The following is a 27360-nucleotide window of genomic DNA, read 5'->3' as shown; positions in this document are numbered from 1 at the left end:
AAGTGTCAGATCCTGCAGACCTTGTAGTGCACTTACTACTGGAGGAGGAATGTGTATTCTTTCTGATAAATGTGGTGTATATATGAGAGCAAATGAACGCACGGAGCAGGCAGGGTCACAGATGGTTAAAGTGATCAATACAAGCAGAAACAAACCCATGTTACAAGATAAGCAGGACACGGCAAGGCAAAGCTAATGTAAATGTTAATATTAGGCTGGCAAACCATAACCTTCTAACACACGGGTATTAATCCTGCAACGTATCATTACAATATGGACTTATAGGATGAATGTGTCTCATTGGCTACATCCTAAACAAGTGATGGCTTAGACTGGTAAAGAATAAACAGACACACTTAGTTTATAATACAAGGCAGCACAAGAAGCAGCGGAGTGACCTCCCTATTATCAGCGGAAAGTAAGAAGACGGGATTCCAGAGCTTTACCCTTTGCTGTCTGGGTAGTATACTTGGCACCAAAGGATCTAATACAGACACCTAAGCAAAGCAATGGTCCTGAGGCCCCAGAGGAGCGAATGTGTTAACCAGCGGGGCCTGGACCTCTCTAAGCCTTTGCCTGTATTCCCCCAGGCTGATTTGCATGAGGAATTCTGCCTGTGGGAAGCAACTCCTGGTCCGCACATAATACAAGCCACAGTCTGCCCAGTTCTTTATTCTACTAAATCCAAGCAGTGCATTGTGAGGATGTGAATGGCGGCTGAATCTGCTGCATTCTCTGTTACCGCTGGACATGACGCAGCGTTGATGATCAAGAGGCTTCACGGATGTAGGATATGATCGCTGGCATTTAGAAAAGAGCCCGTGATGGTCTTTTCACCTCATGCCAACAGACAGTGATTAAATAAGCCCGTTCAGACTGTTCTACTAGCTGTATGAACTCTACCCGCAGACACATTACTGCTGACAAAGTGAGATATGGATGCAAAAATAGGTTAATGAAAAGAACCAAATAAATAGAGGAAACCATGTGACATGGCGGGGATGGAGCAGCGAAAAGGATTCATCACAAATACGGCTTTACAGACACATATTACAAGCGATCACGTGGTTAAAGGGATAGACTCCTAAAAACTCAATGAAATAAATATTTACTTAGGACAGTGCCAGGAATATTGAGGAATTTCCAGAGATCACTACGTGTAGTCATAGAAGTCATACAAATGTGGGATTCTATAAATATTTCATTACAAATAAATTATGTGATATAAATATTTTAATGCAAAATATCTGAATACAAAAGTTTTAGCACAAATATTTAAAGGTTATGGTTACCTTTAGATTAGTTTATTTAATTACAGGTATTTTTGGACAAAAAAACATTTTTGTAATAGGGCTTTATTAAAAATTTAGGACTTTTTGGCTTGTGCAGATGGCTTGTCTGCAGTATTATACTACAACGCAATCCCATCCATTCGGGCCATGGTGGTGAACCTATGGCACACGTGCCAGAGTGGGCTCTCAGAGCCAGGCACCAGGCTCCTTTATTACTCGCTAACAGGGAATCTGGGATCGCTGTCCCAAATCCTGCGGTGAGCGACCAGCGCTTCTTTCAGGGGTATGTGCAAGTGCAAGTGCACATACACCTGAAAACTGTCAGTGTAGGCCAAGGGTCTGCAGGAAAGTGGCTTACACTGCCAGAAGCATGTACCTCCTCACCGACACAGGCGCCATGACGTCATTCATCAGTGCCTGCTTTGAGGTGGAAGGAGGCTGGCCAGCTGTTCTTTGTTGGAGTACAGGTAAGTACAGGAACATATTATACTGTGTGGGGGCCACTGTGGAGAACATTATACTGTGTTGCGAGACACTGTGGAGCACATTGTACTGTCTGGAGGCCACTGTGGAGCACACTATACTGTTTGGGGGTCACTGTGGAGCACACTGTACTGTCTGGGGGTCACTGTGGAGCACACTGTACTGTCTGGGGGTCACTGTGGAGCACACTGTACTGTCTGGGGGGCACTGTGGAGCACACTGTACTGTCTGGGGGCGACTGTGGAGCACATTGTACTGTCTGGGGGCCACTGTGGAGCACACTGTACTGTCTGGGGGCCACTGTGGAGCACACTGTACTGTCTGGGGGGCCACTGTGGAACACACTGTACTGTCTGGGGGTCACTGTGGAGCACATTGTACTGTCTGGGGGGCACTGTGGAGCATATTGTAATGTCTGGGGGCCACTGTGGAGCACACTGTACTGTCTGGGGGTCACTGTGGAGCACACTGTACTGTCTGGGGGCGACTGTGGAGCACATTGTACTGTCTGGGGGTCACTGTGGAGCACACTGTACTGTCTGGGGGCCACTGTGCAACACATTGTACTGTCTGGGGGCCACTGTGGAACACTATGTACTGTCTGGGGGTCACTGTGGAGCACATTGTACTGTCTGGGGTCCACTGTGGAGCACACTGTACTGTCTGGGGGTCCTTCACCATTTATGTTGCACAGTGCCTGTTTTATAGCAGACGTGATATTATTACAGGCTGTAATAACATTGAATGGTCACTATAAGCCCCATTTACACAACTGTATTGTACGGATCTGTATCTGTCCACAATTGTAGATCCGCACAATGTTAAGGTTAAATTGGGATTAAAATGGGTTTTGGGTTGCCGTTTGGGCACTGTGTCTATAAAAAGTTCATCATCACTGCACTAGGGAATACGTCGATTTGGTTGCCAGTACCACATTGTAGTTTTCTAGATGATTTTATCGAGCTGATTTATGACCAAATAAAGATTAATTTTGGTTACAAATCAGCTTAGAAGATTAATCAGAAGAGGGGGGTAGAGACCAAGCCACCAGACAGTCAATTATTTATAGCCAGATATACATGCAATGAATAATTAAAAAATGGTCCCAAGTTGTCCATGGTCTTTCATGGTCTTTCATATAAACACTATAAAACAAATATCTCAATGCAAATTTTTAAGAGAAACTACAACTACATAAAAGCACCAACATCAACACAAACATTGAGGACTCTGCACGTACCCGGCTCAGACCCATATGGTAACTGCTCTTCTCCAGATCCAGGGATTCTAGCAGTTCTTCTACAGCCTGCAAGAAACAAGGAAACAAATGCTGACAAACATTCTAGTAATAAGAAAGTAAAATAAATTATCCGACTATACATATCATCACTGTACAGATCTCTTCCATTAAAAATGAAGCAGGACATCAAAGTATGGCTATAAAATTCACAGCTTTATTATACTTTAGTTCTCTTTATTTTCCAGAAATGTAAAACTATCATTGTAATCTACAGTGATATGATGGTGAAGATGGAACATCTGACATGTTAATGGTTGAGAAAAACCACTGCACCATGCATTACATTGTCTCACAGCATTACTGCTCTACAGGAGCAAGTGGAACGTATGACTGGCCAAAACTTTAGCAGCCAGACCTGATTCATTCAGTTAAAGATCAATCACCATTCATTATAATGAGAAGTTTTTGTAAGAAGATATCAAAGGACTAACTTGAAGTTCCTTGGCCCCAATGCAAAACTTGAAATTGCCTCCACCTACCAAGTGTTACCTATAATCATCTTACATTGCAGTGAGGCCTTTGGAATAGTCAGCAGTTTTGACTCCTTAAATAGCACTATATAGAGGGCAAGTAGTGCCGAAATACTTGAGATCCATGAACAAGAAATCCACGTTTTAATGCCCCGGAGGTAGGACTGCAAAAGCCCAGAATATGATCCCTTCACAGAACACTCCCCAGCCCCCTCCATGTGACTGCTCTAGTGATCTCATGATTAGACACTAGAGCTGTCACTTAGATCGGTGCCCAACAGAACTGGCCCAGGGCACCGCACATAAAGAGGCCGCCCCCTGGGCACCACAAATCACGACACCAGGGACAACATGACCACTACCTATGTATTATTATACTGTTTCTTCCATCCTCTCTCTCACGTCAGCAGTCTTGAGAAGTCATAACTCATAAAACTCAACCTACAAACAAAGTTTGCAACCCCAAGAGGGGACTTCACCTATATGATCAATGCTTCTTTTGCAATCTATGATTTAAAGTGATGTAACGTCCGAAACTCTTCCTTAACCAATAACACAGCCTTATAGGGGCCTTTAACAGGAGCCTCAGTATTATGAAGCAATGCAGCGATACTCATCTTTATACACAGTGCAAGTCAGCCTGTAAGTGCACAGGGGGCGGGCCCAATTTGCCAGATTTGCTTACAGACAGTGATAATATCAGCAGAGGGTGAACTATTGATCAAAGCTAAAGGGAGGAGATTCTAAAGGAAAACCCAGAGCACAATTCAGCTGTCCATATAAAAATCTGGCCACCAAGGGCTGCCGTCACTGCACTTGCAGGCTACTTATAAATAGATGATTATCTCTGTATTGCCTCATCAGTTTCCGGCCACAGAAGTAGGTTTCTTCTATTAAAGGCCCTTACACATTATTATTGATTTTGGAGGATATTTAAGACTTGACAGACTTACTTAAAACTATACTTCCCAAAAGTAAAATAATGTTAAACCCCATGAATACATGATCATGAGAATCACATAATGCTATACAGTATATAGGCTGATGAGACTGTAACTACCAGGTTGTGCCTAGCACCACGTACAAGGTACAACGTTACAGTATATAATGGCGCATTCTGAATCCACCTATGAAGGTTGTTCATTATCTTCACTAAATAATGCTAAACTGATAAGATGCCCATTACATTTCAGCCAATTCTCAGCAGGAGACAATGCCGGGCCTCTTTAACACTTCTTGTCACGACTCACATTGCCTGCTCCCCACTGATTTATAATACTCATTAACACCTTTACTTCTAGCAGAACATGCTGCACATAAATATTAATACATCCTCATGTAGATACGCTGTATGCACGGTGCTGTGCAAGCCACAACCCGGCAAGCCCATAATTACTTGTCTTTGAAGGCTGCTAAGCTAATATTGTATACAGTGCAATAGACAGCCAGGACCAGGTCATCCCTGATAGAGGTTAACCTCAGCGTACGTATGCTGGCTTTAACCCATTTATAGCATTTTATTTATTTATTTCTTTTACTTGTATAGTGCCATCATATTGCGAAGCGCTTTTACAGACATTGTCAGTCACTGTCCCATATAGTGCTCAGTGTGCCTTTGCTATGTTAGAACCATATACAGTGAAACCTCCTTAACCAAACCATATTTACAGGTTCAGAGTTTCAGTTTCCCATACTAACAAATCTTCTTTGAGAACACCACTTTTTCATACAACTTTGGGTGGTGGTCTCAAAGACGTTTCACTGTTGTATTCATATGTAGAGACCGTTTCGAGGAACAAGCCACCCTTCTTCAGAATGACTTGTGGCTAGAGATGAGTGAACAGTAAAATGTTCGAGGTTCGATATTCGTTTCGAGTAGCCCCTCAATATTCGACTACTCGAATCGAATATCGAACCCCATTATAGTCTATGGGGGGAAAATGCTCGTTTCAGGGGTAGGCAACGTTCGATCAAATTACACTTACCAAGTCCACGAGTGAGGGTCGGGCTGGATCCTCCTTGCAGTCTTCTCCTTGCAGCGTCCCCGCGGCGTCTTCAGGCTCTTCATTCACTTTGCCAGGCATCGGGCCTGGGCAGAGCCGACTGCGCATGTCCACACTACAAGCGGACATGCGCAGTCGGCTCTGCCCAGGCCCGATGCCTGGCAGAGTGAATGAAGAGCCGGAAGACGCCGCGGGGGAGCTGCACAGAGAAGACTTCTAAAGGTAGGAGAAGAACCAGCGTTGATTGGCCGACTGTATAGCATTCGGCCAATCAATGCTGGTTCTGCATCGAACTTTTACATTCGAACAGCGAGTGGTACTCGATCAAGTACGAGTATTTGGAATACCATAGTATTCGATCGAATACCTACTCGATCGAGTACTACTCGCTCATCTCTACTTGCGGTAGATAAGTGACAGATATAGAACTTGGTTTTAGAAGCGCATGGTTACAGTTGATGTATTATAGTAAAGCTTCCATAAAGTCATGTAAAAAGAACTACATCACCAACATTTATACCACAAAGTAAATGATTTCACTCTCCTCTTATAAAGATTAAGTCGCCATCTTTGTCATATCTTTTATTCTGCTACACTACAGAGTAGAGATGAGCGAGAAGCATTCGATAGAATACATCCCCTGCATAGATATTGGTGTATTCAGTCGAATACCACGCGGTAAACGTAGTAAAAATTCGCTGCCCCTCCCACCTTCCCTGGCGTTTTTTTTATTTTTTTACACCAATATCTATGCAGGGGAGGTATTCGATCGAATACTACTCGCTCATCTCTAGTGAAAGGTAGACATTATGTGCAGAAAAGCTCATAAAAGAAGATCACACCACACACACGCTTCCTTTTGAGGAAGAACAAAATGTACGTTCCAGCACCCGGGGGGAAAAGCATCATTAGAAACTGAAGACTTATCAAAAGCTTCGCCTTTAGAACCCTCCTACATCTTTATTTTATACTACATAAAAGGCCACAGCACATCAGAAAAATTATCTTTACAGTCATCTCAGTGAAAGATTACGGATATTTAGAGAGTTATGGTGGCCACAAACATTACGTAGAAGGATGAACAGTTGTCAATTACTATGGATTGATTGTTATGACCGTCAAGCACATTTTGGTCCATATTAACTAATATTTGTTTAATCGGGTCATATATATTCATGGGATTAGCCAGGGGTTAATGAAGTTTACTACTACATTCCCTGTACTATTACTAATATACACCTCAGTCCCCTGGAGCCCTGGTGATTACATGTGCGGAGGGCAGAACTCTCATTCTTGTGTCACCCCTGCAGCCACTCCAACTCTCAATGACATCGCTGCCTTCCCTGTACCTGGGCCGCAGTTGGAGTGTCAGCAGGGAACACAGGAATGAGGACACATGTAATAAATGGAGTTTATTAGTAATAAGGTTTTTTGTTTTTTTTAAATGTAGATTGTGAGCCCCACATAGAGCTCACAATGTACATTTTTCCCTATCAGTATGTCTTTGGAATATGGGATGGAAATCCATGCAAACACGGGGAGAACATACAAACTCCTTGCAGATGGTTTTTTGCCCTTGGCGGGATTTGAACACCAGGACCCAGTGCTGCAAGGCTGCAGTGCTAACCACTGAGCCACCGTGTGGCCCCTATTAGTAATAAGGCTTAACCATTGCAGGGAACATGCTGATAACCTACTTTAACTCTCAGGCTGGTCATACACAAACACTTTTGGTACAATCCATCAACAAGCTAATTTCTATCAGGATGCATAGCTAAAAGCTCTTAGCATGTGCTACGTATAATAGCGGCAATGGGATTAAGCTGTAATGAGGTTTTGAGACCCCTTTGGGACTGCTGTAATGAAGCCTTTGAGCAACTGCTCCCTCTGCACCCTCATAGCTATACTCTTCGGCACACCCTTAAGGGTAAGGTACTACAAGCTTAGATCCGGGTTCACATCTGCATTCGGGGATTCTGTCTCCTCTCCGCATGAAAAGTGCAAACAGCACTTTTCTCACCGCATTTTTCGTGCGGAAAGCACACGACCCCATTATAGTCTATAGGATCCAAGGATTTCCTAAGGTAACCGCTTTTTTATGCGGATTAGGTTTACATTCAGGGGTCCCCAAACAGACCCCCAAACAGAAAACCACGCGCAAATGTCAATCAGGCCTTAGTTCTATTAAAGTGTATGGAGCTGTATAGAACGAGAACTGGTGGCTCTGGTAATCAGCTTACTGGCAGTCAACAGTTCATAGATTGTAAGCTCTTGCGAGCAGGGCCCACAAACCCATTGTGTGAATTGACTTATTCTCTAATGTCTCATTTTGTCTGTACTTGAACGCTACAATTTGTAAGGTGCTGCAAAATATGCTGGCACTAAATAAATATTATTATTATTATCTTATAACCCTGTACTACCCACTTAATTCAAGTTTGTTTTCAGTGGAAACACTGAGGTTATATGTTAAAAAAAGCTTTAGCAATTTTTTTTTGCCCAAAATAAGCACCAATAGAGCTGTCTCTAAGTCCCGCGTTTCCATGCTTACCTAGAATTTACCAGCACTTTTAACCCTTCAGAGATCAGTCTGCACTCTGTATTATAACCTAAATTGCCACTTAGAGGGTTTGCTCAGTTTCAGCAAATTAATGTTATTGTTTGTATAATGAAAAATTCTACAATTTTCCAATATACTTCCTGAATCAATTCCTCACAGTAATCAGACATCTGTCTTATAACGAACTATGCACCTGTCTGTCCATCACATGACCACAGACTGTCCATAACATGACCACTGCCTGTCCATCACATGACCATGGACTGTGCATCACATGACCACTGCCTGTCCATCACATGACCACTGCCTGTCCATCACATGACCATAGACTCATTTGTATCTACTGAAAGTAAACAATAGATGACATCTTAGGGTAAGTTCAGGCCGCCTCAGGTTCTGGTCCAAAAACCGGGTAGCCGCGACTGAAAGCCGATGTACTGCACCGGCATCCAGCTGTGCACTCCGCTCCGGATTAGGGCCAATGAATGGGCCTAGTTGGGAGGAGAGCGTGTCTTCAGGCCGAATCGCGAGGCGAAATGGCCTGAAGAAGGAGCACCTCGCTTCCGGCTCCTGGAAAAAAAACTCCAGAGCGGCTCCCATTAATTTCAATGGGAGACGTTTTTTTTTGGTCACGATTTTGAGGCGGATACGGCCTCAAAAACCTGACCAAAAATCTCCATGTGAACTCACCCTAACAGATCTAGAAAACTAAAGGTTTCCACCAGACATTTTATGTCCACATTCGCTTCCAAAATTTACTTTTATACCACCTTAACAATTTTACCTACAGGAACAATTAAACCATATTCCTATGCCAGTATATAAAAGAGCACCGTACAATAAATAAGAACACGTACAAGTCACTACGTTTTTTTTTCTCCACCATAGTGAATAGTTTATTGGGTCTTCCCATAAGACATAATGATTCTACGGCTTTTGCGCATCACTTCTCTTTCTTACGATCCATATTAAAAGGGAAATTATGATGACGCGCATTAAAGAAGTTTGTTTATGAAAAAAGGATTATACTGCAAGTTTTTACTAACTTTTTTGTTTTCCTCTAGCATTTTAGCATTTTATCTCCAGCTGCCAGTGCACAAATTATGTACAGAGCGACAGAAGATAAAGTTAAGTGTGATGGTCCTTTGGGGAGAGGAGGGATAAACTTAGATCAGCGCTTACAGCAGTTAACTCTCTCAAAGTACTAGTACTAGAAAATGTATTTTGTACCACGGATTAATCTTCAAGCTGCTTATCACATTGTAGTGCGGACTTCAATATAAAATCCGAGGAAGATTATATAAACAATAAAAAAAAAAAAACTGTAAAGAAAAAAAATCCTTCTATTCTATTCTGATTAATTCTAAAGATCAAAATAAAATTCTTACATATTTCTATGGCTTCAGCTTCACTACTTATTCTTACCCGCATAGGAAAAAAAAAAAAACTATGCACAAACAAAAGCAAAACAAAAAACCCTGCAAATAAAATGTCATTTGGGAAAATATTTGCCATGTGCGTTTAATGTATTTTATATGCCATTTTCATTTCCTTCACTCACTATATGACAATTCAGAGATAACAAATATAATGCTACGTTTATCAAGGATTTACAGGTAAATGCACTTAAAAGCGTCCTTGGAAATTTAAAGAGGGGCTCTCCTGACAGGTCTGCTTTAGGTAACGCATGTAATTCCTATGAAAAGACAATTCTGGAGCAGCTTTTCTTAGAACATTATATTGTTACCAGGCAGATGTCTGATTACTGTGCACCCGTGTGTCCATCACATGACCACGGACTGTCCATCACATGACCACGGACTGTCCATCACATGACCATGGCCTGTACATCACATGACCATGGCCTGTCCATCACATGACCATGGCCTGTCCATCACATGACCACGGACTGTCCATCACATGACCACGGACTGTCCATCACATGACCATGGACTGTACGGTTTCCCCGCAGCACTTTTTTGCTGTAGCCTGCAAATTTAAATATGTTTTATGTTCATAGGAAAAACTCCTTTAAAGATCTTTAAAGGAGTTTTTCCTATGAACATAAAACATATTTAAATTTGTAGACAAGTTAAAAAATTTCCTCTAATCATCTTGGTGGTGACAGTCTGTTGTCCTGATCAATTGCCAATGGATACAACCAAAAATACAAGAACTTTCTAAACTCTAAAACCCAGTCATGATTTCCTTATTGTTCCTGGGTTATCTTCTCATATATGTAGTGTCCCTGCCTGATAACCTGCTCACAATAAGGAAATCATGGCTGGGTTTCTTTTTTTTTTTTTTTTTTTATTGTAGATTGTGAGCCCCACATAGAGCTCACAATGTACATTATTCCCTATCAGTGTGTCTTTGGAATATGGGATGGAAATCCATGCAAACACGGGGAGAACATACAAACTCCTTGCAGATGGTTTTATGCCCTTGGCGAGATTTGAACACCAGGACTCCAGCGCTGCTAGGCTGCAGTGCTAACCACTGAGCCACCGTGTGGCCCCCATCATGGCTGGGTTTCTGACAAGTCCCAGACCATAGAAAGTTCATGGTCGTATCCAATGGAATCAAGACAAAGAGATGTCAGCACTAAGGTTGGGTTCACACCAGCATTTGGAACTCCTTTGGGGATTTCCGTCCTTGAACTTGCTTAAAGGGGCTCTATCAGCAAAATCATGCTGATAGAGCCACACATATGCGTGCATAGCCTTTAAAAAGGCTATTCAGGCACTGTAAAAGTTAAATTAAACTACCCCCCCATTTTAAAATAATAACTTAAAAAAGAATGTTCTCTACTTACGGATCGTGCACGCTGGGCGGGCATTCAGGGTGCGCCGTCTTCTTCTTCCCCGCCTCTTCTTCCTCTGACGTCTTCGGGTCCCGTCCTCCTCCGGCGCTTGCTCGCGGACACTGATAAAAAAAATATAGCCCGGGCGCATGCGCAGTAGCACGCGGCTTCTACTACGGCTACTGCGCATGCGCCCGGGCTATTTTTTTTTTTTTTTATCAGTGTCCGTGAGCAAGCGCCGGAGAAGGACGGGACCCGAAGACGTCAGAGGAAGAAGAGGCGGGGAAGAAGATGAAGACACACCCAGATGCCCGCCCAGGGTGCACGTTCCGTAAGTAGAGAACATTCTTTTTTAAGTTATTATTTTAAAACAGGGGGGTAGTTTAATTTAACTTTTACAGTGCCTGAATAGCCTTTTTAAAGGCTATGCACACATATGTGTGGCTCTATCAGCATGATTTTGCTGATAGAGCCCCTTTAAAAATTACGGAGAGAGAAGTGCTGCATACAGAGCTTTTCTATCCGCATTTACGCCCTTTTCGGGCAGAAACCCAACAGACTCCATTATAGTCTATGGTGTCCGCAGGTAACAGCTTTTGTAAGCGGATTAGGTTTCTATTCGGGGGGGTTCCCGAACACAGATGTGAACCTAGCGAAAGATAGCATGGTAAGGAAAAAATAAAGGGGGAGGGCGGAGTAAAAAGAAAAATAATGCAGTAATAATGGGAAGAAAAAGGGTAAATAATGCAGGATAGGCAAATAACAGCAGTAATTGTAGCGTCTCTTGTATCTCATAGGTAGCTGCGGTTACCGGTAGTATTTTATTTTGGGACACTGTGTATTATGTGGATTTTAACACATTTCCCACACACTATTTCTACCATAGGATGAAGTTCAAGGAGTTAATTGGTGAAAGAAAAACACCAACTCCATTAATAAATATAAAAAATCCTTTTGTGGCCCGGCGAGCTGGAATTACTCGGTAAATTAATGATGACTCATGCAAATAAAGCGTTTAGCATTTCTAATCTTCTGCCAGTAGGGACCATGATTTTATTAAGAGCAAAAGAATTGTTCTCTCCAGGCCTGCAGAAAATGAATTGTAAAGTGCTAGTCTCTTGGGTATTAAGAGATCAGCTGTGCTTAGTGTACAACCATCCAGCCGTCCCCAGACTCCTCTGTGTTTACGACGTCTGTCTTGTGCAGGGAGACCTGCTGAGGGCTAAAAGTTTTACGAACAGCATCTTGACCTCCGCACATAAAACTTTATATGGCAGAACTTGTACCCTCTGTGGTTTTATACTGACAGGGGTAAAGCATAGAGATAAAACCAGAGCAAACAGACGGTGCTGAAGTGTCACAATACAAAAGACTTTAGCGCAGCTTTATACTCAGGGATGCAAAAATATTCACTATAAATAATTTAAAAAATTGCAGAATTTTAAAAGATTTTCTCTGGCTCAGGCCATGTTTGTGTTTGCATCGTGTCTCCATAGAAGTCCTGTATGCGCGGCTTTTTCGCCAGATGCTTTCAGTTCAAAAACGGCAGACAAGCTAAACTGCTATTTTAGTGGTCCGCCTGTCCGTTTTTCTGGTCCTCTAGTGGATTAGAATAATGGAAGCAATACATGTCAGCAGTCCCCGATCATCTGCTCCAGTCCAAGACCGCCCACCTGACATTAGAGGGCTGAATTAGCATATTGGATGCTGAAACTAACAGCACTCATTGTTCAGTAATGGAAGGGGCCCTAGAAAGAATTCCAACCACACCAGAATCTGTGGAGCAGAGCCTGGCAAGGGATGAAGACGGCTGGAGATGGTGAAAAGTACTCTAAGGGTAAGTTCACACAGGGTTTTTTGGACCGGAACCAGAGGTGGAGGTCGCCTCAGGTTCCGGACCAAAAGACGGGTAGCTGCGACCTGAAGCCGGTGCAGTGTACCAGCATCCAGTCACGTACTCCGCTCCGGATTAAGCCCAAATGAATGGGCCTAGTTGGGAGGGAGTATATTCAGGTGGATGCCGCGAGGCGAATCCGTCTGAAAGAATGAGCATCTCGCTTCTTTTTGCGGGAGCCGAAACAAAACGGCTCCCGGAAAAAAGAACTGACCAACTCCCATTGATTTCAATGAGAGCCGTCTTTTTGGTCAGGATTTTGAGGCAGATACGACCTCAAAATCCTGACCAAAATACCCCGTGTGAACTCAGCCTAACTATTTCCCCAACATCGGGTGTCAAAGCAAAAGGATCAGGCATGTTGGAACCAAACAGCCTAATCCTTTTTTCAACTCTGAGAAGAATAAACCTCTGTCCGAGCTATATGGCAGCAGCTTACTTCACTCTAGTTATTGAGAACACATGCCGAACTAAGGCTTCATTCACACCAGTGCTTGGTTTCCGTTCAGGAATTCCGTCCTCGGATCGCCTTGAAAAATGTGGAGAGAAAAGTCCTTTCTCTCCACATTTCTTAGGCAGAAAAGCAGGTGGAATCCTGGGGGACTGCATTATAGTCTATGGGGTCCGTGGATTTCTGCGGGTAACTATTTTTTTAAGTGGATTGGATTTCCGATTTTCGGGTCTTCAAGCGGACCCGAAGAACAGTAACCCAAGGGCAGGTGTGAACCTAGAGTAAGTCATGCAGGTATACGGTACAGGTAAAAATAATTGTTAGCCCCCATACACATACATCCCTGTCTAAGGTGTGCGGCCTCCTTCACTGTATAGGTGACCTGTGACTAGAAGATTCATGACTAGAAATGAGTTATAGAAGCCAGCAATCTGCTGTATGGAGGGTTCCCGTATCCATTTAATTCTGTGTATTGTGCTAGGCCTCTTATCAATAATTAAATTAGTAAGAGCACAAGTCTCCACTGAACAAATCAGATAATACGCGAGAAGGCTATTAGCAAGCAAAATGTGCAACACGCGTTAGATGGCCGCTAAATTGTCAATGCTTTCAGGCTACTAAATAGCTGGAGGTAAGCAGCTGACAGTCTGTACGCGGTAATCCACAGTGCCCATAAAATAACACGCACATTATGCTAAACCAGTTTATGCCCTGATGAAATAAAGAACATTTTATAACAAATCCCAGAATGCTAAAAGCTTTATTATCATATTAAGATCGACAGAAGCTAAAAGGGGACATAATGTATACAACCAGTTGCCTGGAAATATAACCTGGACTCTAAAGGGTTAAAAAAGCAACTTTGCTGCCATTTTTGTTTAACTTTTAACAAACCATGGATTTGCACATTTTCATACCCAGTTGGGATCGGTCCAGCACTTTCACTCCATCCCGGGGCCTCCAAGGCTTCGTATACACAGCAATTATACTAGAAAACTAGACAGATCCCCGACACCACTAGGTACTTCACAGGAAAATGTTAAAGGGGGCCTGTCAGCTCTGACGACTTGCCAATGTAGGGTTCTGTTCACCGACATCCATAAAGTGACTTCCATTTATAACAGAAGCCAATATCCTGTGCTGTATATGGTGAACAATAGAAACTAGCATCATCCGATGATCATCATTAGAAAGGATCGTCCATGGGTTTTCATTATTTTTTTATTCACATCTTTATTCACGTCTTCTCCATAAATATTCGATTGGTGGAAGGCTGAAATCTAGCACCCACAAAGATCAGCTGTTCAGGGTTACAACAATTGGCTCCATGCTCTGTATAGTAGACGAGAATCATTACTGCAGCTCAGCTCCCAATGGTTTCATCTGCAGTATGGGCACCCAGGCAGTATACAGGGCTGTATAGTATATGCACTGTATAGTACAGGGGCAGGCTCTCAGCCCACCATTCATCAGATATTATAGTCCCTATAACTTATAATCCAGGCCCATCAGGTTCTACCAATGTGTCCATCACTTACAAAAATTGTTTGCCTTGCTGATTTTTTTTCTTTCAAAAAAATAGTCAAACTCTACACTGCAGCGTTCCTCTGTTACTACTACTAGAAATATCTGCATCTATCTGGGGGTTTCCATACAGGGGTGTGTCCTTGCACACTGTGACACTGTCCATTTAGTGCCGTGTCATGTAAAAAAGGAGCAAAATCGCAAGGCAATAGGTGCAATAGGCTTCATAAATGCAACCCCTGATCCACCGACTTTCACTCTGGAGGATCAATTTTGGTAACATGAATCAATGTCATAGTACACCATGTAATGCTTTACTCCTTGAGGAATCCCCAGGAAAATTCTGATCACAGAAGGATTATATCTATGACCAGCTCATCACTAAGGGACATGTAACAAGACAACCCTAATGGAGCAATGGACCTATTAGAGATGCCACAAGGTATCTAGCACACTGGATACGGTGGGAGTTGTGATAGCAATCCTTGGTGCAGATTTCCAAAAGGGTTAAATGGAAAAACAGCAAAAGCAGTTTGTCAACCTTCTGGGAGTTTTGACTAAAAGAAATACAACTAAGAAATTTTAATAATTTGACAAGCTCGAAGTGTAATGTGCGCTGGTGACTTATCAGTTTTAGTGTGAAACGCTCTGACAGGTTTGAGATTGTGACAAAATACAAATCCTGAAAAGATCATCAGTGCATTAGACCCAGTGTGTGAAAACTAGAATGTGATAATGTTATTAGAGAAGATAAACTCCTGGCGGAACTGGTCCTAGAAACAGAACAGGCCTGGACGGTGACCACCACCCACCAGCTCCTGGCAGCCCTCGGCAGGCATCACTGGCTCTACTCTAGAATTAGTAGTCATGCCAGCATGCGGACAGAAACACCATCGCTGCCCCCGTGTTTCACTTGTATTTTTCTATTACCGTTGGCTTTGTTAAGCAAACAAGCTAAACCCCTGGATTGAATTCCCACCGGCGATCAGACACGCACAGGTGGTGCATATTACATGAGGAGTCGGCTCTTGCAAACACGCTGTCAGATCGCGGAGTCTCGGGGTGACATTTAATGCTAAACAGTGAAGAATAGCCGAGGCTTCTGAACAGCACAATAATGGCATTGAGCTGTGCAGACGCTCAGGTGACTATTTCATGGGCATTGCAATTATACAAGATGCGGAGTCCTGGTACGCTTAGCATTTCTATGTTATTGTTCTGCTGAATGCTTGTTCTGCCGCCACATACACTGGCTCAGGGCACAGATCATCTCACTGCAGCCACAAAATTATTTCTGGCTCCCAGTCCAGGACACTGGTTAACCACAGGTTTCAGGGTGGATCCAGGTTTGTAACATTAACCCATTAAATTATAGATCTTAAAGAAATGGAGATCGTCTTTACTGTCATATACATAGAACTTTAATGTTTTATTATTTATTACCATTAATGAAATGGTCTGGAAAATGGAAAATAAAAGGTGCATGTTGTTACATAATGCTTTGTACTTCATATAGAACATATATATGTGTGTATACAGCATATCTATATCTATCTATATATATAATATGTGTAACAAAAAAAAAATAAAAATTATATATATATATATATACACACACACACACACACACACACACACACACACACACACTATATAAGGCCATATATACATGCTCACTAGGCATTCCAGAGTAGAGTCTACATACTGTATATACATAGCCTATGGATGTAGCTACATAGCAATTATAGTATAACCTGTAGCCTGTCACTTTTAATATGTCCACGACTTAGATGTGGACTAAGTTACGTATGTGCAGATTAAAGGCCGCATGCACACCACCGTAATTTATCTGCAATATTCTCCATACTTTTCTATGGGCGCATACATACACACATCTGCTATTTTTGGGCTGTTTAAAGGATGTCCTATAGCTTTTTTTTGTTGTTTTGTTTTTTTATGTAGATTGTGAGTCCCATGTAGGACTCACAATGTACATTTTCCTTATCTGTATGTCTTTGGAGTGTGGGAGGAAATCCACGTAAACAAGGGGAGAACATACAAACTCCTTGCAGATGTTGTCCTTGGCAGGATTCAAACCCAGGACTCCAGCACTGCAAGGCTGCAGTGCTAACCACTGAGCCACTGTGCTATCCCAAGGATGTCCTACAGTTGTCCACATTTGTGCACAGATAATTGTTGGGAATCTATACAAATTATCTTGTGGATCTGTGATTGTGCATGACACACTTACGTGTTTGGCGGAATTGTTGATCAGTATTTGCAGATAGCAAAACCACTACGGCTGTGTGCATGTAGCTTAAGGGTCATTCAGAACTATTGATGGCGTTAAAGAGGCAGCCCTTTTAGCCACATGAGTCAATAACCAGCCCTTTAAGCTGTGCAGGACTCTCCTCTGCATGGTACCTTGGTATTAGATTTCCTTTTATATGCATGCCACCGGTTTCAGCATACCTAGTAATATCATAATAATCCAATTTACATCCCCTTGTGGCTATTCCAATGCTGACTTGTTGCTAGACACTTGTTGGCAGTGCAAGCTATTCAACATCAGAAACTACTTCATATCTCAAGCAGATTCTCAAGGTGTTTGCAGAAAATCCGCAGCAACCCGTAAAAGGAAACAAGAGGCGTTTATTCTTATAAGAGAACATCATATTATGTGCTGCTTAATATTTGAAAGACTATCAGGCCGGGCTTAAATAATGAAACCGAGCAGAGGAGGAGACTGGCTCAGCGGCAGATCTCTACACCATGTACTATTTATGTTACAAACACGAATTACAGGCGCACTTTCCAATGATGCATCCATAATCACAAGCTAAGTCGGTCATGCATTAAGAATGCTCTGTCCCTCTATCCCCGGAGACATCGCCGCTCTCGTAATTGTCACTGGTAAACTAAAACTCATTTCGCTTGACAACCTGTACTAAACAAACAGGATCCCCGATGAGCAGAGCAGAGGATATGCCCTTTAGGCATTGTGTCCAATACCAGCTAACATGGTTTGCAGTGACCCCCTTATAAGCCACAATGAATAGTGCAAGAGGAGCTTTAGATTGTGAAATATGTAGCAGAGTCCCTGCCGGTGTAAGACAATGGTGTCCAGTAACTCAGACCTGTCACATGGAATTCCTTTATTTGATGTGATCTAGGAGTTATATCTGGAAGCAGAGTGTGAAATTCCTCGCTGGGCAGAAGGAAGGTGGTGATGGCTAGCAGAGGGAGACGGACAGCGAGGCAGCGAGCCGTACCCACAGCATCGCTGCTAAAATATTGTGTACAAAATAAGAAGTATTCAAGAAAAATTCTTCTCAAAAATTTGCAACCTCCAGACAATAATGTGTAATACATGAAAGGAAGATGATACAAAGAAAATTCTCCTCTGGGCCTAGACCTTTTTGTATGTCTTGTTGTAGACTTATACTGAATGGCAGAGGAAATCATCAGACTTCTTAAGGGGGCTGTTCACATGTAGGAATTCAATTCTGAATTTGTCAAGTAGAAAATTTCGGCTTTCTGCTTGTCCAAAACTGATCAGGAATTTTGACAATGACTTTGAAACAGAATTTGGAGAAGAGTACCACTAAATTCGGCCTGTACTAGGAAGGGTCAAATTCTGCACCAATGGAAAAGGTATATGTTCCGCCGCCCATTCATTTCAATGGGAGATCTCAGGTGGAAACAGCCTGAAGAATGAGTAGGACGCTTATTATTTCTTCTAGCTGAAAAAATCAGATGCTGTCTACCATTGAAATGAATGGAAGGCATATTTCATTTGCAATTTGAGGCAGAATCTAAATTCCTAAGTGTGAACACCCCCTTATAATCAGAAACAGACAGTGGGGCAGGTGTATGAAGACTGGCATTTTGTACATGTTGGGCTGAGCTATCCCTGTTCCAGCCTGGAGTTATCCCCTTGTCAAGGCACCAATTCACAAGGAGAAAACATGGTATGATTCAGGTGACCCTAACATTTCTATCTGTGGGGGTTCTGGTAACAGATTCCCTTTCAAGCGGTTGTTCAGGATGTCGCAAACATGGCTGCTTTCTTCTTCTTCTCAGGAAGTGACATCATGTCTGTGGGTCACATGGCAATATCACATCTCCAACCCATTAAAATGAATGGGACCAGTGGCGTAACTACCGGAATAGCAGGAGTAGCGGCTGCCACAGGGCCCGGGACATTAGGGGCCCAGTGACAGCTGCTACCGCTGCGTTTTTTATTATTTAATAGTTACTCCAGCGGTAATGGGCCCTATTTACTTACTGATCTGGGCAGGTGCCGGGATCGGCAAGTGACGCCGCGGGCCCCACAAGCACTATTATTATACTCGGGGGTCTTTTTAGACCCCCCGAGTATAATGATTGGAGGCCCGGGAGTGGTAACAGAACATAAAAAACTGTGTTACTTACCTCTCTACGCTCCATTCAAGTATCGGGCCTAGTTGTATGACGTCCCTGACGTCACTTGACCGGGACCTGTGTCCCGGGTCATGTGACATCCGTAAGTCATTAAAGATGGCTGACAGCAACGAGGACTGCAGCGGAGCCGGAGATAGGCAACAGTGGGTTTTTTATGTTTACATCCCCCCTTGGGTCTCCAATTATTATATTCTGAGGTCTGAAAAAAACCCAAATTATAATAATTGTTCATTATGGGGGATACTACTGTGTGCAGGGGCCACTATGGGGCATAATTCTGTGCACTGGGGCCACTGTGAGGTGTAATACTGTGTGCAGAGGCCACTATGGAGCATAATAGAGCACGCAGGAATGCGGCAAGGGGGGGGGGGCGTTTGGTCGAGGTCTTCGGTGTTGGTCAGGAAGGGTTCAAAAGTTCGCCACGGGGCCCCGCCATTCCTAATTATGCCACTCAATGGGACTGAGCTGCAGTATGGCCATGTGACCACTGGGCATGGTGTCACTTCCTGAGAAGAAGAAGAAAGCAGCCATGTTTTCGAGTCCTGCACAACCTCTTTTAAAAAAGAATAAGAAAGCCGTAAACATGAGGCGACGTCACTATTCTTTCTCCACCGGTATGCAATTGCTACTTTACAAAGTTGGAGATGTATCTATTAGACATTTATCACATATGCTTTAGCTATGCCATACAGGTCTGAAATGGTAATGGCACATAAGCCATATTTAAGATTCTTCCAACATACAAACGACTCTTTACAGCATCGCTGTAAAATTCCACATATCCTTGCAAGCCCAGCGGAAAACCTGAAAGCTAGATGAAAATGTATTTTGATCCAGATAGGTTGACAAACAAAAAAAAACTGGACCTACCCCAGCCTTGCACTAAATTCTAATTTGGCAAGCCCAATGGTATTTACAGTCATCACCCTGATGTGCCGCTGCTGTGAAATGCAATTGTCGCTGTACGAGTTACAGAGAAAGACATCAAAGTGGAACAGGACATCCATATAATTTACTATAGAAATTCAATTCAGAAACATTGGGCCTGGAGCCAGCAGTACCACAGGCAAAAAGCTGCATTCATTCTCTGAAAGCATTACCTGCTACAAGCTGAATATCACTCACTCAACTAAGGGCATCATTTCATAAATACTAAATTGATGCCAGTTTCTATCCAAAAAGCCAAAATCTGCACATTATCATGCAGTACTGTAAGATCACTGGCTATCTACTAAAATATTTCATAAAGAATTGGGCTAATAGGAGATTTGTATCATTTATTATGAAAACCCCCAAACCATCCTATCCTACTAATATTATAAAAGTGAAAGTTTGTGTGTTTGCAAAAACGGCTGAACGGATTTGAATGAAATTTGGCACATAGATGGATTGTAACCTCGATTAAAACGTAGGCTACTTTTTATCCTGGTAAATTACATGGCTTCACGACTGTTATAAATTAAATGTTCACATACTATATTACACTGCTCTTATCTCAGCTTCTGAGAAAGCAAAGGCTGTGGTTTGTGGTCAGTGGTTTGTGTTCACGCATTTGCATATTATCTGATCTGCTCCAGGCACTGCTGACAAACTGACATGGGCAAACACCTTTAATCCAAATTGGCAGTTTGCCAATTTTCAACATGCCTGGAAAAAGAAAATCTAATTTGTCGCAAACAAGGAGAGCTATGAAGGTAGCTAGAAGTCACAGAGTTCTCCTCAAGCGGAACTGAGGGGGATCATCAATACCAACAACACGCTCATTACATGGCGTCCCAGCGAGATGCTGAGATGCCGGAACAATCACGGGCACAGAGCTAGAAATGAGCATAGCAGAAGGCCACCTTGACAGCTGCCGAAACACCGGAGCAGGTGGATCACCAGCGCCAAGAGCACGCTCAGTATATGACGTTCCAGCGAGGTGCTGAGATGCTGCAACAATCACGGGCACAGCTCAAGGAATTAGTTCAGCAGCAGGCAAGATTCACAGCTGCCAAAACACCAGAGCATGCGGATCATCAATGCCAACAACACGCTCATTATATGGTGTCCCAGCGAGCTGCTGAGATACCGGAACAATCACAGGCACGGTTTGAGGAACAAGGTCAGCAGCAGGACAGCTTGACAGCTGCCAAAATGCCACAGCAGGTAAACCAATTTGCTGAATATAGGCGGATCATCAACGCCAACAACACGCAGACAAAGACGCGGGTAGAAGTTAGTAGTCTTCATAGAAATCACTTTTTTTTTTTTTTTTTTTTTTTTTTTAGGAAATAGGTGATTCAGAGCACTTAGAAAAACAAATCAGCATGTGCCGTTATACAGCTATATTATATATTAAATAAAAGGAATTTGCCACTACATTTAGAGCTTACTGAATAAAAACCTGCTGTCATCTCCTCTGCTGGAGTCAGAAATTCAGAGGCCGAGATATTACAAAAGTGAAAAAGACATTGGAACTATTCTTTGAGGACGATGGTCCACCAGAAAAAATGAATCAAGTGTCAGATAGTGACGATAGGGCACACAGAAACTTAAACTTGGATTTTGTTGAATGGTGCCAGCAGAACCACCTCAGGATTAATGTTGGGAAGACCAAGGAGATGGTGGTGGACTTTAGTAAACAGAGAAGTGCTCCGACCCTGGCGGAGAGCCAAGGGACATGCATTGAGATAGTCAGGACCTATAAGTATCTGGGCGTGCTCCTCAATAATAAGCTGGACTGGGCTGATCACCTGGAGGTGCTGCACCGAAAAGGTCACAGCAGACTCTACCTGCTCAGGAGGCTGCGGTCCTTCGGAGTCCAGGGGCCACTTCTTAGGGCCTTTTTCAACTCTGTGGTTGCTTCAGCCATCTTTTTCGGTGTGGCCTGCTGGGGGAGCAGTATATCAACCAGGGATAGAAATAGACTTGACAGGCTGATCAGAAGGGCCAGCTCTGTCCTGGGGAGCCCCCTGGACCCAGTACAGGTGGTGGGTGACAGAAGGATACTATCCGTGGTGACCTCCATGCGGGAAAACAAATCCCACCCCATGTATGAGACCTTGATGGCACTTGGCAGCACTGTAAGTGACCGTCTGCTTCACCCCAAGTGTGAGAAGGAGCGTTATCACAGGTCCTTCCTTCCAACAATGACCAGGCTGTATAATCTACATCAAACCAAGCGAAGATCACTCCGCACAGAGAACTAATGATTATGATTATGAAGTCTTCCTTCTTTCTTCTGTTCCTTAGCTGCTATGGACTCCTAGTATATCTTCTCTTCTCAGCATGTGTGTGTCTACATCTGTAATATATTACTGTGTATTATCCTGTATCTGTATTACTATGCTGCTGTAACATGCTGAAATTTTCCCACTGTGGGACTATTAAAGGATTATCTTATCTTATATAAAAGACCTTAGAATAGATCATCAATTAAAGATTGGCGATGGTCTGATAACCAGAACCTCAACCGATCAGCTGTTTGAAGGGGCTGAAGCGTCTGGATGAACTTTGCAGCACATTCAGTACTTGTCAAGAAGAGAATTTTACATTTGTGCAGCAGGTGTGCTTGGTATCACAGCTCAGCCCATTCACTTGAATTGGATTGAGCTGTAATCAGACCATGTAACCAATGAACATGACATCACATGGCCCGTAGAAGTGTTTCAGCCAGGTGATCCATGAGTCCCACGTGCTGGACCCCCAGGGATTGTCAACTGATGACCTATCCTAAATGTAGAAGTCCCAGAACTACCCTACGACCCAGACCCTTAGATGGATTTAGCATTCTGCCAGTGAAGCAGTGTATGTGAGTCGCTCTACCAGAGGCTTATCTTCCCTAGAAGAAAATAATATGGCAGCTGAAATCCAACTTCTTGCCAGGGTCAAGTCATGAGGCCTCCATACAAAAGTGACATCCCTATTGGTGTTATTTCTATCCCCTATACACAATGTCACCCCACAGAGTAGTCTCCTGAGCAGAGTTCCTAGAAAGAAGTTCTGGCCATCTCTTTATAAAGCTGTACTTCAGGGGTAGGGAACATACGGCTCTCCAGCTGTTGCAAAACTACAACTCCCAGCATGCAAACTTGCTCTGCTGTTCTTGGAATTCCCATGGAAGTGAATGGAGCATGCTGGGAGTTGTAGTTTCACAGCAGCTGGAGAGCCGAAGGTTCCCTACCCCTGCTGTACTTAGACTCAAGACCAAGCTTGACTCCATCAGAAAGAATAAAGCTGGGAATTCTTGACAGCAACCCTTTATGCTTAAAACCTGGCATCTGGAGATGTATGGTTACGTACCCGACAGTATACACACTATGGCATTGCATAATAAGCAAAACTTACCCTCTTCTCATCTGTGACAATATAGTTCCGACCATGTTTCTTTGTAAGATGAGGAACCAAGACATCAAAACGTCTCCGGAATTCACAAAAAACCAAGTGATCAGGATAACCTGCAAAATACACCAGGACATAAGACTGTGACTGCCCAAAAAGGTACCAACAAGTTTCATGTAAATACAAGTCATAGCACTTTATTCAATATTAATAAATATGGCCATACATTAAAAAATGTCATATGAAGCCCCCACACCACTCATCCTCTGACCTGGGGGTGCAGTTATGGAACTGAACTCTGAATTACAGAACTTTTCTGCCACTCTTCCCATTAGAAAAGGTAAGAGATGTGAATCCTGCCAATGCTTATCAGTAGTACTACACTTACAGACTGGTACACCTCCGGGATGGTGTCCTCGCCTTAGTAAATATCCCCCGATGACCTAAAACCAAGGTGTATTGTCTAGAAAGTCAGAAGGTTGAGTCTCTACTCAAAGTGGTCACAACTTTTTTTTTTTTTTTTTAAATACAGAGTCATATTTTACAAAAAGGTTAGGTTGTGCCATTTTTGCCAGGAGACAGTGCCACTCTTGTCTAAGGGCTGTATCTGGTATTGCAGCCCACTGCCATTAAACCTTTCAGTTTTACGTAGATATTTAACAGGATCTGTGGAATGCTTAGTAAATATACCTGGCACCCTCTTTTTGAAGTTTTCTGCCACAGACTATTTGACATCTGGGACCTTCTACCACCCAACTACAGTATGACATGGTAGTCTGAAACGCTTCCCCTTCTGTTGCATGGACCATCCTGTCTGTGACTGCCCTGCAAACTACGCTTAGAGTAGTCTATGAATCAGACATTCAACTTATAAAGGAAGACCAGCAGTCAAGAAATTAACAAATCCATAGCACGGGGTACTTTTACTAAACATTTCTTAGCTACTGCGGCATTTTTCAGAAAAACTAAAGAGTCACTTTTACGGTGACCTTTCATCATCTTCATCAACTCAAGATCTTTTCATTCATTATAGGAATCCTTCCACTGATTCTGATGCACTTGGAAGTGTTTCTCTAGCCTACAAAGTTCCTAATCAATCTGTGTAGTTGGGTTTGGTACCCAGTATACTAACTAGACTCTCTAAAGGTAAGTGGGTCGCGTCAGACAGGGCAGACAAGGGGCCATAGCTCAGAGTTCCCATAAGAGGTTTAGGACCTGTTCACACAGGCACAGAGGGGGTGGATTATGGCACGGAATCCACGTCATAATCCGGGCCCTCACGATGGTGGTCTATGGAGACTGCTCGCAATCTTTTTTCCGCTAGCAGGTGGATTCGGGTGGGTCCATTGAGTCGCGGCATCCGCCTCACGGCAGCAACCTCTGGAGTCGACCCATTCATTTGAGCCTACTCTGGAGGGAAAAGCCACGACTGTCGGAAGCCGTGACAATCGTGGCAGGCAGATTTTGGTCCGAGAGTGACGCGGCTCCCATGTCAACGGGGCCTTATAGTGTCAGAGCTCAGAATCACGACCCCTGCTGTCTGCTCCTGCCCGACACAACCAACTTGACATTAGAGAGTCTAGTTGGCACGTCAGGCACCAAAACTTGCTGTAGGGATTGCTCAGGAATGGTGGGGGGAGCTAGAGAAAAAAAAAATTCCAACTGTGCCACAATCGCTGAAATGGTGCCTATTGATGGATGAAAAAAAATCTTGAGTTAGTGGAGGTGGTGAAAGATCCTCCTTAAAGAAGGGGTTGTCCAGCAATTGGCACAGGGAAGGTGTAACAAAAAAGACCCCAAAGACACACAATACACCTGTCCCTGGTGCCCCCACTGTCTATCGCTGGTGTCTGTCTTGTACCTGTGTTGCCAGGATTCGTACACCCCACTCAGTGTCCTCTGCAGTCCCTGGTGATATCACTCCTTACCAGTGACTGCTAAGGACATTGATTATTCCAAGTAGTCAGATGGGGAATAGGACTTCTGGTGATGAGGACATAATGGACACTGGCGGCAAGTCACGGAGCACTGGGACAGGGAAGTATGGTTATTTTTGTTTGTATTTTTTACACCTCCAATTCCTGCAGAACCTCTTTAAATGGAACAGAGCTGTACTATCAGACACAGACATTGGACTGACTTGGCACTATTTGTGTACGAAAAAAACCTAAAATCCTTCTCTGGACAATATAATTCATAGAACTATAGCTTGTTCCAAAGATAACTTGGAGTCAAGAGAACAGAGGATCAGGATGGAGAAAAAGAAAAACCTTCTACAATTTCGCTCAATACCATGTTTTCCACTTTGGGTGTAAAAAGTGTAAAAAGCAAAACACAAAGTTGTTCTTGAAGTCCACGACATCTATAATTATCCTAAAAACTCTGCAACGGTTTGCTTCACATAGGCAGGGACCTGGAAGTGATAATGTAACAAGCGGGAGCGCAGTCAGGGTCATGTTTGTGCGGAGGAGCAGAGTGTCTGCAAACATAACGTGAAAACAACCTGAAATTCATTTGTGGGCGAGATTGAGGTGTTGAATGTGATTGTGTATGTGTGTAATTAAATCAAGTACTGAGCTGGTTATTGGAAAAGCAGCTTCTGCCCGCAATTGTTTGAGAATTCCACTTCAATTGACTGGTGAGACCTGGGCGCTTATGTTCTGTCTCCTAATCTGTCGCTATCTATTGACTAATGCACCATCCCGCACCAGCTCAGTAGGGAGCCTGTATTGATCTCATTGCTAGGAGATGTACATTGATTTTTCGGGGACCTGTTTGTTTATTTTAACAGGTCTGTTTTTCCTTTTTTATCATAATGAGCAGCATACCTAAATTCAGATGCTTCTATTGATAGTGAGCTAGCAGGGAAGCACATTACTACGTCAGTGCCCATAGCAAAGGTGAGCTATGGTAAAGGTTCATAAAAAATTAGGCTTGTTACATCAGACTAAGCAAAGGTATGGATGTAACGTGGACAAAAAAGGGGAAAATAGTGCTAGGTGCCAGTGTTCGGTGGGAGGCACATAGTGGCAAACAGCAATTTGCAATTAGTAGTAAGCACTTACCTTGTCTATACATGCGAAGAGCATCCAAAAGCCGGGAACCTCGAACCTGAGCTCGCAACAGAGGGACATCGACTTGCATAAGCTCTGCATCACAACGTTCACCAGACAGGTCCGACTCACTGGAGCCAACTCTTGCAGCTGGTACCAGCCGAGCCTCGCTGTTAAGTGATTCGGCTTTGGGCAGAAAGCAGTAGACAAAGTGAATTTTGGACTTCTTAATGGTGTCAATCAGGGCATCCTGAAAAGAACAAAACTTAATAACAAAAAGAACATGTGAAGACAGGACAAAAACCTTCCTCGTGAATAGACAAAAGGTTAATATGCTGTCTCTTTCGACCAGTAAATGAACATGATATATGTCAGGATATGATTCTGATCCAGGGGGCCACATGCAGATCACAGGAGGGTTTCAGTCAGGTTATCCATCATGACATCACAACTGTGTTTCCATTAGCTAAACTCTTGTGACATCAAAGGTTAGATTCAGTGACATCAGGAGAGACTTATTAAATTAAGTCACAGTGACTTCACAAATTGTATTAATTCAAGTAAGCTACTGTGACATCACAAGAGGGTTTCAGACAGATTAGATGCTGTAACATTAATAGTAGGTTTTTATTAAGTTTAGCTACTGTGACATCAAACGTCAAATTGTGACGTTTCAAATGGGCTTTAGTCAGATCAACGACTGCCAGGTTCTGTGACATCACAAGTTGTTAAATGAAAGTAAACTGCTACAATGTCACACA

The 27360-nt window shown here is 43.1% G+C and overlaps 1 protein-coding gene across 9 annotated transcripts in view; it reads right to left on the bottom strand.

The window, feature by feature from the left end:
* MYO18A (myosin XVIIIA) overlaps positions 1-27360 on the bottom strand; it is a 243618-nt gene that overhangs the window by 79464 nt on the left and 136794 nt on the right. For all 9 annotated transcript variants that reach the window (XM_075263717.1, XM_075263719.1, XM_075263718.1 and 6 more), the window contains 3 exons: positions 26612-26849; positions 23553-23662; positions 3016-3081 (listed from right to left, as the gene is read on the bottom strand). In XM_075263717.1, the coding sequence (XP_075119818.1) occupies positions 3016-3081; positions 23553-23662; positions 26612-26849 (414 nt within the window). The remainder of the gene's footprint in view (positions 1-3015; positions 3082-23552; positions 23663-26611; positions 26850-27360) is intronic.

This window comes from Leptodactylus fuscus, chromosome 2 (assembly GCF_031893055.1).
Source record: "Leptodactylus fuscus isolate aLepFus1 chromosome 2, aLepFus1.hap2, whole genome shotgun sequence".
In the NCBI taxonomy this organism is placed as follows: Eukaryota; Metazoa; Chordata; class Amphibia; order Anura; family Leptodactylidae; genus Leptodactylus; species Leptodactylus fuscus.
This window is presented reverse-complemented; position numbering and strand designations above follow the sequence as displayed.